The 11,175-nt window shown below is 36.4% G+C and overlaps 1 protein-coding gene across 1 annotated transcript; it reads right to left on the bottom strand.

The window, feature by feature from the left end:
• Window positions 1-3,907: 3,907 nt before the first annotated feature.
• Window positions 3,908-10,411, bottom strand: LOC100376593 (NADH dehydrogenase [ubiquinone] 1 beta subcomplex subunit 6-like). The gene is made up of 4 exons (XM_002739418.3): window positions 10,192-10,411; window positions 5,553-5,651; window positions 5,231-5,275; window positions 3,908-4,221 (listed from the first exon to the last, which is right to left on the bottom strand). The coding sequence occupies exons 1-4, from the start codon at window positions 10,387-10,389 to the stop codon at window positions 4,204-4,206; spliced, it is 360 nt and encodes a 119-aa protein (XP_002739464.1). The 5' UTR covers window positions 10,390-10,411; the 3' UTR covers window positions 3,908-4,203.
• Between the last annotated feature and the right edge of the window lie 764 nt (window positions 10,412-11,175).

The following is an 11,175-nucleotide window of genomic DNA, read 5'->3' as shown; positions in this document are numbered from 1 at the left end:
AAAAAAAAAGCACACCTATAAAGTTGGGTTGGCTTCTGAATTTGTTTTATTTAGAAAGCTGAAAGACATCAACTACAAAGAAAAGTATTTACCGGTAAAGTTGTTCTACGATCAGAATGTCTGGTGAAATAGACAGTTTTCTGAAGCTACAAAAAATATTTATTTTGAAGTTGTGTACTACTCAAGTGTTGTACATGCATTAGAAATTTACAAGTTTGAGAGGCAAAAAAACAACAAAAACAATTTCAGCGTTGTTGGACATGCACAGCTACCTACAACAGCTATATGGTCCCCTACATTTTCTTGGCATGAGCTAAAAGTATACATGTATCTTTCAGTGTAGAATGGAGCCAGAGTACAAGAACTCTTCTGGGAGATAAAATCTGACTCAAGATAAAATGTTGCAGCCCTCCCATCCTCGCCAGCCAAGGAATGTTTGTTACGGGTCACCCCTCAAAACTAACCCTTGGCAGATTGAACCACTACAGTGTGTATTTAATAGGCGCCTTAAAGACAAGAAGGGGAGAATAAACAGCCAATCAGCCATCTTGTATCAAAATACTGTAGAGCGTTTTTTTTAAATGGCGACCCAGGCAGAACAGATCTCGCAGTTTTTTAAGATAAAAAGCATCACCGATTACCAAAACCATGCAATTGAGGCATTACTAGCTGAAAAAAGATGAGTTTGTTGCAACGAAGACAGGGAGTGGCAAATCACGAAAACCTGGCAACAGTTCAATGAATGATCAACTGCTACATGTTGCCATTTCCGACATTTTGTTCTTTAGGTTACCGTGCAATGTTACACAGCGTTTGATTGGGCGCCATTCCAACAGGCACATCCAATCAAACTTGGTCATTTGTTTAACATAAAATACGCGTTTCCCAGGCTGATCGCGCACGGGTTGGTCGAGTCTGCAATAAGTCGGCAAACGGTGCGATTCAGACGATCCAGCCATTCAGATATCCAAACAAGTCGGAGGGCTTTATCTTGCTTAAAAGCCATCGCCCCCAAACTATCTAAAGTTATTTTGGGGAAATTCTCATATTTTTGAAGGTACCAGTATTCAGCGAGTCATGTCAACTACCATGCACAAAATTCATAATCAGGAAAGGGGACCATGCCCCAATTTCCAATAAACTATAAAACTTCTGGAACTTTTATTACGCAATACAATTTGTTTGTAATGACCTTTCAAAATTTGTAGTCATTGTTCTCATGCATATTATAAACTAATGAATATTCATTATCTAACTTAAAATTATAGCCAAAAAGCCAATGACTAACCTCGGGTTCCAGATAGCTCAATAGGCACTGTTAATCTTTGTCAGTGTTTCATCATTGAATTGAGACATGATCTACTGGTATGTACAATACTTTAGGCAAATTCTGGAACATTTATACAAGTCTTTATGAGAAGAGATTTGATTGAAACAGAAGATTTAGAGTACCAGTGGATAAAGTCTGGCAATGAAGCACTGTGATTGGCCGAAACGGGTTTTAAAATTAGTTTGTGTTAGGATTCAAGTTTTTTGTTGAATCGCACACACACACTGATGGTTTGCATGCTGGACTGGTTTATTTCCTTCTGTATGGCTGCCTGCTTCAGACACGACCTGCCATGTATGGGTGATTTTGGGTTGTCTAGAAACAATCTGACACATCTCATGGACACAACATACAGTACATACCAGTATATTAAACTCAATATAGAAGACATTACCACTTCACAGTCACACTTTTCCCGAACAGCAAAATTGTCAGATAAGTTGCTGACTAGTTTGCAAAGCACATCTCAAGATTATTTCGTGAATAAATCAAACCGTTTTTACCAGGTTGTGCCATTTGGCAAAATGCACGCAGTTATTGTTATACCATGCACTAAACACACCATGTTAGATGTCAGTTCATACATTTTGTTTTAATTTTGTTTTGTTTAAGGTGGAGATGCAGTTGACCTGACAGGTATTTTAATTAGTTAATTAGGAAATCAAGATGACCTCGCTTGTCTACAAAACTATATATTTTCGGAAAGCTTATTGTATGAATTTTAAAATTTTGTTAGTATTTTTTGTTTATGGACAATGTAGTTTGAAATATGCACAAAAATGTGCTTTTTTGGTCAAAAGTAATTAAAAAAAAATAGCTTCTACACCATGCTTCTGTTTCCTGTCAAAATTGGTTTACGGGTACATCTGTTTACTATGAAGAAAGTGCTGTCTTGAAAACTGTCTACCAGTTGTCAATTTTGCAGGGCAGCAGCTCAAATTTCACTACTTCAAGTTTATGCATAAATTAACACCCAGGCTAGTTGTCTGTACGATTGTTGAAACACTGTTCAACCAAAAACAATGCCCCAACGGCGTTTTGAAGATAAACATCATTTGTGAAAATTTCAAAACAAAAGGTCAAAGCGTCTAGGAGCTATTTTTTTTAAAGTTCTGGGATGTGCACTAAAAAGAAGCTGAGCTAATTGCTAATTTGCATAACAATTCACTCTGTAAGAAGTTCGCAAATGCTCATAATTAAAATGGCTGTAACAGTTCCAAATTTAAATACATTATCGTTTTGTAAAAAGTTAAATATTCCTGTTTTTCAACATGTCTCTTTTTTTATTATTTATGTACAGCCCTGCTAAATCTTGCTAAGCATTCAAAAGAGAGAATGTTTGTACCTGTTATCTATATTTTAAAATCGTCTTTTGAGTATGTTCCTCTATTCACAATTCTACAAAATTTTAACAGTCTATAGCCAAGACTGTTTGAATAATAAAAAGCAAAAAAAAAAACAATTCACTCCCAAGTGCCCACGAACCTGCATCTCTACCTTAACGGATAAATTTGCAACAATTTATATGATTGGAAGAAATAAACTGAAAGGTAATTAGAGTCCCTCACTGTTAGTTTGACAACTCCGGTTGACGTTGGTTCCACGTACACTTGTTTAAATTGCACGTTATCCAGACGTCGATAATAAACCAGTTAAATCTTTAGCTGGCAATGTTGCCATTTTTGGTGTTTAGAACAATATTATGATAGTAATGTACTTTTAGACTTGTGGGTTTCATTCAGCAGCACGTGGTTGTCACTTGGCAGTTATCACAAAGGACTTAAAACTACACTATTTTTTTTTCTTCATAAAACGGTAAAAATTATTCCACTGTTTTACAATTTTATTGTGTTAGCAAAGTTGAGCAATGCACAGGCTTGAAAACTATCGGCTCAATTTGATATCAACTATCAAAACAATTGAGTTGGAAGTTTTCAAGAAGTCGAAAATAGCATTTTTTTTTATTGGCCAAAAATAGAGAATTAAAGATATTGTCAAGAAATGAACAAATCTGACAGAGGTCCACTCAAGGCAACTACATACCAAGTATCAATGCAATTAAGCTTGTAGTTTTCAGGAATAAGTCAAAAATAGATTTGTTAATGGATGACAGCGGACAATCACCTATTCTCGGGCGGACATCCGGGCATTTTCACCGCCTGGCAACCATCATGGTGAAAACAAAGGCTGAAAACTTTCAGAAAACGGTATTTTAGGTGAGACTCCCCTTAACAGTGTAACAAGATCACCCCTGCATGCACAAAATATATCAATTTTGTTGTTCAGGATTACTCCTAGGTTGAGTTTGTGTTGTTTTCTTGAATTTATCTATTTTCCTCGGCTCTTCGACCAGCGTAATACAGCAGCTTGCAGAGATCAAAGAAATGCATGGTACAGTAGTGCGTGTCTTGGCAAAGAGGAACATCTTGTGACAGAGCTCTGCCCTCGAGGATATGAACAATTCCTGTCATTATAGATGACAGCGGGGCTAAAAATCTTATATTCGTAATTATGTGTGCAATGACCACAGAGATCTAATACCATAGTTCTGGGTAAATAATACACTTTCAGAAAAGATTCAGTCAACAATTTATTTCAGTTCAGAGTATATATAACACACAATGTGAGAGCGCCCTCAAGTCTCAATTCCTGGCACTAGAGGGCGACATCACTGAGCAGTGCATTTCATACTAATAATAAAGTTAAACTTGATATTTTACATGCTGAAGCAACAATAATAAAGCAGTCTAAATCATCTTGACATCAACAAGGCCTGTACTATTCAAAGGACTGCTATTATAAAACTATATTCACAGCAAAACAATGTATGAAGAGGATCTGTGTTCATCTAAAATACTGAACAGATGCACGATTTAGTCTTCAGAATCGCCCTATGTACAGGAGAAAAAAAAAATATTATTAAGAGTTTGAATTCACTGAACTGAAAATATTTGTAATATGAAAACAGAAGCAGCCAATTTCAGACATAGCCTTTAGAGTCACCCCAGATTCTGATCCAACTATGTTCTGATCCAACCCCAGATTCTGATCCCAGTTGGGATCCTGATCCAACCCGGATTCTTATTCGATCCCATATTCTGATTTAAGCCAAATTAAGGTTGCTCAATACAGGTTCCAAGTGGACATTTTCTTGTAAGAACGCATTTTATTGACAATCTGTTAGCATAGGGTAAATTACTTAAACTGTTGTATCTTTACAAATAGGTCAATATAATACTGTCACAAATTGTTATTCTCTGCATGCTGTTCAAATATAAATTATGTGACATTTACTGTACCACATCATCAATCATATTTCACACTAAAGTCATAACTATGAGATTTACCATGGTCAAGTGATAATGTACGAAACAGCTTGCTGTCCGTCACTACTGTAAAACACTTTATTTTGGCTGGAATTAATTTTCGCTGAAAAGACTTTTTTGGTGTTTTGTATGGAAATTATTTTCACTGATTTTTGACGAGTTGAATGTAAAATATAGGGAAAAAAGTATATTGACTGGATTTTATTTTCACTGAATCATTCCTTCAGCGAAAATTAGTTGCAAGTGAAAATAAAGTACTTTACAGTATTTCTTTAAGTGATGTTTGTTTGTTTGTTACATATATCTCTTCATCCAGGTCATTTCATAATGAAAATCATAAATAATTTACTCCGACTAATCTAATAGGTCACCACGCATGTTGTAAAAGACCTATCTTAATGAATTATACAAATTCAACACAGTAACGAGAGATACAAACACAAGAATATTTCTGTGACCTTCGTGAAAATTATTCAAAGCATCAGAGAATCAAAGCTAAATGTATCTACAATGTCAATGAAACATATTTCCAAATAAATTTATTACATAATAAATATTACAAAATAAAACTTACTGGATATAGTGCTGGCTTGCTCATAACTAAATTTCCAGGTTTATTCTGCAGAAAACAAGACAAAACTTTCTAATATTACTAAGGAGTTAAATTTTAAATTAAAAGAACAAGACAAATTGTTATTCACACAAAAGTGTGGATAGCATTATCAATACTGTAAACATACTAGTTTTTCACTGGGTTTAAATTTGGCTATTTTCAGTGTAGTTTAAGTACAATTACAATTCAACTCATAGTTTCTTCATCAATAGCATGCACCACATCGACACCGAGTCTTCAAGAGCTACATGTAACATCATCGGACAAGAAAATTCAAACTTACATTGTGGTATTTTGTCATATAATGAGCAACCCAGACTGGTAGAATCATGAATAAAAACACCTTGCTTCCAGTTCTCCAGGCACGAGTTAAACCATGATTCTGTGAGAACAGAGACATATAAATAGGTTACATGTACATGCAAACTACCGATACTACCCAAAACTTCTGTCATGTGCGAGTGCTATCCTGATTCAAGCCAATGTTATAAAGCTACACTGACTGCAACCACTGTTATAAAGCTATACTGACTGCAACCACTGTTATAAAGCTATACTGACTGCAACCACTGTTATAAAGCAATACTGACTGCAACCACTGTTATAAAGCTACACTGACTGCAACCACTGTTATAAAGCTATACTGACTGCAACCACTGTTATAAAGCTACACTGACTGCAACCACTGTTATAAAGCTATACTGACTGCAACCACTGTTATAAAGCTACACTGACTGCAACCACTGTTATAAAGCAATACTGACTGCAACCACTGTTATAAAGCTACACTGACTGCAACCACTGTTATAAAGCTATACTGACTGCAACCACTGTTATAAAGCAATACTGACTGCAACCACTGTTATAAAGCTACACTGACTGCAACCACTGTTATAAAGCTATACTGACTGCAACCACTGTTATAAAGCTACACTGACTGCAACCACTGTTATAAAGCAATACTGACTGCAACCACTGTTATAAAGCTACACTGACTGCAACCACTGTTATAAAGCTATACTGACTGCAACCACTGTTATAAAGCTACACTGACTGCAACCACTGTTATAAAGCTACACTGACTGCAACCACTGTTATAAAGCTATACTGACTGCAACCACTGTTATAAAGCTACACTGACTGCAACCACTTTTATAAAGCTATACTGACTGCAACCACTGTTATAAAGCTATACTGACTGCAACCACTATTATAAAGCTACACTGACTGCAACCACTGTTATAAAGCTATACTGACTGCAACCACTGTTATAAAGCTATACTGACTGCAACCACTGTTATTAAGATATACTGACTGCAACCACTGTTATAAAGCTATACTGACTGCAACCACTGTTATAAAGCAATACTGACTGCAACCACTTTTATAAAGCTATACTGACTGCAACCACTGTTATAAAGCTATACTGACTGCAACCACTGTTATAAAGCTACACTGACTGCAACCACTGTTATAAAGCTATACTGACTGCAACCACTGTTATAAAGCTATACTGACTGCAACCACTGTTATAAAACTATACTGACTGCAACCACTGTTATAAAGCAATACTGACTGCAACCACTGTTATAAAGCTATACTGACTGCAACCACTGTTATAAAGCTATACTGACTGCAACCACTGTTATAAAGCTACACTGACTGCAACCACTGTTATAAAGCTACACTGACTGCAACCACTGTTATAAAGCTATACTGACTGCAACCACTTTTATAAAGCTATACTGACTGCAACCACTGTTATAAAGCTATACTGACTGCAACCACTGTTATAAAGCTATACTGACTGCAACCACTGTTATAAAGCAATACTGACTGCAACCACTGTTATAAAGCTACACTGACTGCAACCACTGTTATAAAGCTATACTGACTGCAACCACTTTTATAAAGCTACACTGACTGCAACCACTGTTATAAAGCTATACTGACTGCAACCACTGTTATAAAGCTACACTGACTGCAACCACTGTTATAAAGCTACACTGACTGCAACCACTGTTATAAAGCTATACTGACTGCAACCACTGTTATAAAGCTATACTGACTGCAACCACTTTTATAAAGCTATACTGACTGCAACCACTGTTATAAAGCTATACTGACTGCAACCACTGTTATAAAGCAATACTGACTGCAACCACTGTTATAAAGCTACACTGACTGCAACCACTGTTATAAAGCTATACTGACTGCAACCACTTTTATAAAGCTACACTGACTGCAACCACTGTTATAAAGCTATACTGACTGCAACCACTGTTATAAAGCTATACTGACTGCAACCACTGTTATAAAGCTACACTGACTGCAACCACTGTTATAAAGCTATACTGACTGCAACCACTTTTATAAAGCTATACTGACTGCAACCACTGTTATAAAGCTATACTAACTGCAACCACTGTTATAAAGCTATACTGACTGCAACCACTGTTATAAAGCTATACTGACTGCAACCACTGTTATAAAGCTACACTGACTGCAACCACTGTTATAAAGCTATACTGACTGCAACCACTGTTATAAAGCAATACTGACTGCAACCACTGTTATAAAGCTACACTGACTGCAAGCACTGTTATAAAGCTACACTGACTGCAACCACTGTTATAAAGCTATACTGACTGCAACCACTGTTATTAAGCTATACTGACTGCAACCACTGTTATAAAGCTATACTGACTGCAACCACTATTATAAAGCTATACTGACTGCAACCACTGTTATAAAGCTATACTGACTGCAACCACTGTTATAAAGCTATACTGACTGCAACCACTGTTATAAAGCTATACTAACTGCAACCACTGTTATAAAGCTATACTAACTGCAACCACTGTTATAAAGCTATACTGACTGCAACCACTGTTATTAAGCTATACTGACTGCAACCACTGTTATAAAGCTATACTGACTGCAACCACTATTATAAAGCTATACTGACTGCAACCACTGTTATAAAGCTATACTGACTGCAACCACTGTTATAAAGCTATACTGACTGCAACCACTGTTATAAAGCTATACTAACTGCAACCACTGTTATAAAGCTACACTGACTGCAACCACTTTTATAAAGCTACACTGACTGCAACCACTTTTATAAAGCTACACTGACTGCAACCACTTTTATAAAGCTATACTGACTGCAACCACCGTTATCAAGCTACACTGACTGCAACCACTGTTATAAAGCTATACTGACTGCAAGCACTGTTATAAAGCTATACTGACTGCAAGCACTGTTATAAAGCTATACTGACTGCAACCACGGTTATACAGCTACACTGACTGCAACCACTTTTATAAAGCTACACTGACTGCAACCACTTTTATAAAGCTACACTGACTGCAACCACTTTTATAAAGCTACACTGACTGCAACCACTGTTATAAAGCTATACTGACTGCAACCACTGTTATAAAGCTATACTGACTGCAACCACTTTTATAACGCTATACTGACTGCAACCACTCTGTTATGAAGCTATACTGACTGCAACCACTGTTCTAAAGCTATACTGACTGCAACCACTGTTATAAAGCTATAATGACTGCAACCACTTTTATAAAGCTACACTGACTGCAACCACTGTTATAAAGCTATACTGACTGCAACCACATTAATATCAAGCTATACTGACTGCAATCACACTGTTATAAATTTATACTGACTAAACTCTATGTTCACAAAATAAACTAGCTATTGGATTGATTGAATAATTAACTAGCTCCAATCATATGCTCAATAATTTTAAATGGGATCGAGTAAACAATACTATATATGCCAGACAGCTTGAATAAAGATTTGCAGCTAAATACTGTCTTCAAGAAAAGAATACAAAAAGTCAAAATGGTGGGGGTTGTATCTAAACAGAAACACATAACTAAGTATCTCATACAAAAAAAGCTAATGTTTTTTTTATTTTGATTTGATTATTGTTACCCCATATCAATGATATTTAATATGTACAGTGACATAAAGGTAAATTTATCATATTGTGTTATCAGATATAACTGCACTATTTGAAAAAAAAGGTAGGTGATGCAAAAATACACGAGCTCACTAATACAATAAGGTTAAAGAATATTCACAGAGTTTCTGCATTAACTGGCAGTGTATATAGCAGTCTCACATGGCAAAGTTCTGAGGTAGCAAACTACAATAATCTTACTACATGTATGTGGTTTGTACTAACATATATTGTTGGTAAAAGTTTAGTGCTGGATTCTGCTGTAAATTGGCCTTGGGCCATTAAACGGCAGTTTGGGTTTTTAAAAAAATAAAATGGGACCAAGAAATCGCTCTAGGCGATTTTTTGGCAGTTTAAGGTGTGTTTTTTTACGTTATTTTTACGACATTTCTTTCAAGAAAAAAAGAAACAAAAAAATATGCATATTAGCTGACAGATGATGAAGGGGGAATAGATTTGTTGGTGATTATATTCCCCTAAGATTTGCAAACATTTTAGTTCCTCTATAAATTGACTTTCGCCAAACTTTGAGGTAAATGTGTCATTCTTAATTGCACATTGAAAAACACAATCACATGACTGAAGTTTATCAGCGAATTTTAAGCAGTATGCACAATAATATAGTACACAGGAAGAATTGTCCAGTGTCTAATCCGGGGCACATTTTTTTTTCTGTGACTACCGGTGAAAATTTCTTCTCTGCTACAAGGAGAATTATGATATCTTATTGTGTTGTCCCACTAGCATTCAATGTGACCATGTGACATACATCATGGCCTCCCACACAAATGCACTCTACCTACCTGCCCCTTTTCCCTGCTCTCCCTCCCTCATATATTAACATACAAGTTGCGGTTCTCGACTACGTGAAATTATCCGGGGTCGTCCTGTCGTGACCCCAACTGTCCCCCCATACACACTCACCAATTTGCGGTCGAGCGGTCGAAAGGGCTTAATAAACACTTCCTGCCATGCTGGGACTTTTTTTGGTATATTCCTTGGTTCACCCGCTGGTAACACTTGGTCAGCTAACCAATTTCGACGTGTTTGTCTGGCCTCTTCGGCAATTTTTCGAAGGACATAATCCTTCTTCGCGTACTCAGGAATATCACCCAGCGACATTTTGGATATAGCAGCTAGTGACGTCAGAATTTTCTTTATGTCACCATTGGTGGCGCTAGTTGCAACAGTAGTCCTTTCAACCAGACTGGCTGGCCATACAATGTGACCGAGTTTTTAATTAATTCTGCCATTGGACAACTTGGCTTTTATTTCCCGGTGACGGAGAACGCCGAAAGAATGCTGACTTAGTAAACTGGCAGATCACGGTCCGGTCTTCCAACTCTGAACTCTTATAAAGTGAGAACATATGCTAAATTTAAAAACAGAATACATCTTTGAGCCATATTTTAATGAACTTGACACTTAAAACAGTAAACAGTAAAATGTTAACAAAATTTAGAATTAGTAACCATGACTTAGCAATAGAGGAAGGCAGATATTCAATTCCTAAGAAACCTATAAAAAAGAATATGCAATAAGTGTGACACAAATTCAATTAAAGTCACATTACCACCATGATTCGTAATGTTTCGTCTAATATTTGGTCTAACCAAATTTATGTCCCAATTGTTGTTTTACCGCAAACACTATAACATAACCCCACTTGCATAGCAATTCCTATTCGACAACCTGAGTAGCGTCGTGATTCCAAAAAAAATGGAATGCAAGTGTAATGAGCATAGGTTGTTAGATCAAGTACATGTACATCTCTTCAGCATACATGGCGAGGGATGATGCTTGCATCGAAAGCCGGGCTATAACAGCACGTGATTTCAATTTATTTCTGAAAACATTACGGGGTTAGACTCTGGTGTTAATGTGATTTCGGTTCTTAAATTAAATGAA

Source organism: Saccoglossus kowalevskii, chromosome 9, assembly GCF_978046115.1.
Source record: "Saccoglossus kowalevskii chromosome 9, keSacKowa6.1, whole genome shotgun sequence".
Taxonomy (NCBI): Eukaryota; Metazoa; Hemichordata; class Enteropneusta; family Harrimaniidae; genus Saccoglossus; species Saccoglossus kowalevskii.
This window is presented reverse-complemented; position numbering and strand designations above follow the sequence as displayed.

Coding starts and splice junctions, on each gene's coding strand:
- LOC100376593 (XM_002739418.3), bottom strand. CDS start 10,389: ATGTCGCTGGGTGATATTCCTGAGTACGCGAAGAAGGATTATGTCCTT. Junction 5,652..10,191: donor GACCGCTCGACCGCAAATTG/GTGAGTGTGTAT, acceptor CTGTTCTCACAG/AATCATGGTTTAACTCGTGC. Junction 5,276..5,552: donor ATATGACAAAATACCACAAT/GTAAGTTTGAAT, acceptor TGTTTTCTGCAG/AATAAACCTGGAAATTTAGT.